A 3,438-nucleotide genomic window follows, 5' to 3' on the forward strand; every position below is an offset into this window, starting at 1 on the left:
AGTATTGTAATAATAATTACATTTCATCATTTTTTTACAAACATGGTAATGGAATCACCGTTTCATTCCATTAAATTACAACTTTGATTACATTAGATTGTATTATATCGTACCAAATGCACCCTAAGTTCGAACTTATTAACGTGACATTTTATTTTATTTTTAATTTTAGAAATATAAAATTTGTTTATTATTTTGCTGCAATAATTTGTGAATAGTTTTGGTAAAAGCTACAGAATTGTACGCATAATAATTGTGAAAGTATAGAAATTTTTTCTCAATTATGCCCAAACACAAAAAGCAGAATACGGTTGTATGGCTTCTCATCGCCAAATGGTAACTAGGCGGGGCTCACAGCGCATTAAAAAGGGATCCACCATGAAAATCAACGGTGGAAAATAGGAGACCCAGAAGACTCTTGAAAATACCAGAATGCCCACGATAATGATGGGACTGAAGCTGAAAGCGAGGGTACCAATTTCTTAAACAAAGTTCCGAATGATGCATGGATAAGTATAACGCATTATCAAGACACGTGTACGGTGGATGTTCAACACTTTCTCTCTCCTCAACTGCCTATAAATCACACAGGCCAATGCTCTTTCATCATACAGTTCTTTCTCATTACCAATCAGATATCAAAATCATTCAAATTTCTCTTCTGAAAATGTCTTGCTGTGGAGGAAACTGTGGCTGCGGCTCCGGCTGCAAGTGCGGCAACGGCTGCGGAGGGTAACATCAACGATCTTTATACAATTTAATTTTCTTTCCTAAATTTTAAGATAATTTTGTAATTCGGTTGCCTGATCTTAATTTTTGTTAAAATTGGTTCCGCAGATGCAAGATGTATCCTGACATGGAGAAAACCACCTCTGAGGCACTGGTTCTCGGCGTTGGACCGGTGAAGGAACAGTTCGAGGGAGGAGAATTTGGAGTGGCTGCCGAGAACGGTGGTTGCAAGTGCGGAGACTCATGCACCTGCAATCCTTGCACTTGTAAATGAAGAAGAGGTAGATCCGATTAGATCTCCGAGATCTCTATCTATTTTCTCATGGAAAGGAGAAAGTGAATAAGTAGTAGTAGTAAGAGAGACCGAGTGTATTGTTTGTCTTTGTGTCTCGAAGCTTTAAATAAAGTGGTTGTGGTTTTGCGATTTCTGCAAATCTTTGCTTTAATTTGTAGGATTTGGTTGATGAAGCCATGGCTGCTTACTTGTGATTTTATGATTTTGAATGTGACTGACGTTTTATGCATGTATATATGTGATAATGTGACATACAGTATGTGTATTAGGAGTCGGAGCTTCTATGGCTAAATGAAAAAAGGTTTTTTTCTTTTACAATCATTTCACATTTCTATTTAACAAATATGTTGAAGGAAAAACAGAATACTACTTCAGATTTATTGAAGTGAAGGAATTACAAAAGTTAAGTTACGATAGGAAGATTTGCATATTTTTGTGATAATAAAAACGTTCCGTTCCCTGTATAACCTTAAGACCCTAGGTTTAAGGTGAGTGCTATTTTAGTCTGGTTTCATTTGTGGCTATCATTGCTCCCAAATGGTTGATGAAGATCCTTGTAATCTAATTTTCATCCTCACAGAAATGTATTCTGAAAATGGTTGTTGCTAAATTATTTCCCAGGAAATATAATAAACTGCTTTTCATTTATGGTCTTGTGAGGAAATCATGTGCTATAGTCCTTTCTTTAGTTGTCTTCTTTTGTGCAAATTCATTGCTTTGAGAAAATTGGGGCCTCTCCTCTGTCAGGCAACCATTGTAATAACTCAATTTATATCCTGTGTTTGCATTTTTAGTAATTGGTTGTGTTGAAGCTTCATGTTTGAGAGAGAAGTTTTTCCTTCTCCATACAGGGAGATTTTGTAGTGGACAATTCTGTGCCGTTATATCATTTTTCTGATATCATTTAGTGGTCCTTCCCCACCCACAATGCATCATGATCAATTATTTTAGACGTTATATATGGTATGGTATGATATAATTTGTATGTTTGGAGTTCTTACTCTGTTATTTCAACTCATAAGCCTTTGTTTTTTTCTTACACTGAAGTACGATAATAATAATATATTTAATATTTGTAGTTTTAGGCCTGTTTGGTCAGCAGTTGTTAGCGGTTTGTGATTGCGTTAGCTGTTTAATTATTAGTGTGCAGTATAGTGATCTGTTGCTTTTAGTATTTAAGATATTTAAAGTATCTAAATCAATCAATAAATAAATTATAAAATAAAAAATACATCTAAAATATCTAAATCAATAAATAAATAAATTATAAAATAAAAAATGTATTGTACAAATTAATAAAAAATAAAAAAATAAAAAAATAAAAAGTTTATTACTTAATAAAACTTTGTCGTTTTGCTAATTATGTTTTAGAAATAGAAATTATATTTATGTTTCGTGCAAATAAGAAAGATAATTTTGTCAAATAATAAATAATAATTACAAACAATTAAGGATAAATTTGTCAAATAATAAATAATAATTACAAACAATTAAGGATAATTTTGTTAAATAATAAATAATAATTATAAACAACTGTTCCGAGTGAAAATGTTAAACGTTGCGGTTATATAAACCTAACCAAATGTTATATTTCTTGCAGTTTCGAATGAAACGTTAAGAGTTAAATATTAGATTTTTTGCGGTTTGGAGTGAAATGTTAAAAGTTCTTTAGAAAAATTGAAATAAACATCCTCAAAATTTATACTTCATTCCTTAAAAAAAATAATGATTCAGATTTTTGCTCCGTTAAAAACAAAAGATTTTTTAGTTTGACATTCTAAAAATAATCGTAAATGGTCAATTAGGTGGCATTTGGCGTTTAGCTTAGTGAAAAGAAATGAAATGAATGTTTAGAGAGAGAGTTTTAAAAATAATGATTTTTAGAAAACAAAAAACATGATTATATATTATATTAAATAGTTTTAATTCGTATAAAATGAATCGTCAATTATCACTTATATTAAACTAAAAATTTTTTACTTATAGCAAGCGAAAACTCATTTATTTTTTTTTTAACAAAGAATACCCATATTAAATAGGTATAACTATCTTCATCAATTATATACTTAAGCTAGTCTGGAAAAACATAGAAAGGCGAACTACTAACATTGGAAAGAGTTTTTCGAGCTACACAATGAGTCACTCTATTCGCTAACCTAAGAATAAAGGTCACCTTATATGAGTGACGTGACATAATCATCTTACAGTCCTTAATTAAATCATCAAAATAATTTAGATTTAAAAGATCAGAATTAATCCCATTAACCACAATTTGTGCATCTGTCTCAAAATTTACCCTCTTCAGTTGCTGATCTTGTGCCCACTAAAGAGTCTCCCTAAAGAGCATATGCTTCGACCATTTTTGCATCGAGCACTCCAGTCTTTACTTCGCTCACTCGTGGCAGAAAGTGATC

General features: G+C 31.5%; 1 protein-coding gene across 1 annotated transcript; it reads left to right on the plus strand.

The window, feature by feature from the left end:
• Positions 1–574: 574 nt before the first annotated feature.
• On the plus strand, positions 575–1,155 carry LOC136206732 (metallothionein-like protein type 2). The gene is made up of 2 exons (XM_065997875.1): positions 575–732; positions 838–1,155. Exons 1-2 carry the CDS (start codon positions 596–598, stop codon positions 1,001–1,003), a joined length of 303 nt encoding a protein of 100 aa, XP_065853947.1. The 5' UTR covers positions 575–595; the 3' UTR covers positions 1,004–1,155.
• The last annotated feature ends 2,283 nt before the right edge of the window (positions 1,156–3,438 follow it).

Source organism: Euphorbia lathyris, chromosome 9 (genome assembly GCF_963576675.1).
Source record: "Euphorbia lathyris chromosome 9, ddEupLath1.1, whole genome shotgun sequence".
NCBI classification, from domain to species: domain Eukaryota; kingdom Viridiplantae; phylum Streptophyta; class Magnoliopsida; order Malpighiales; family Euphorbiaceae; genus Euphorbia; species Euphorbia lathyris.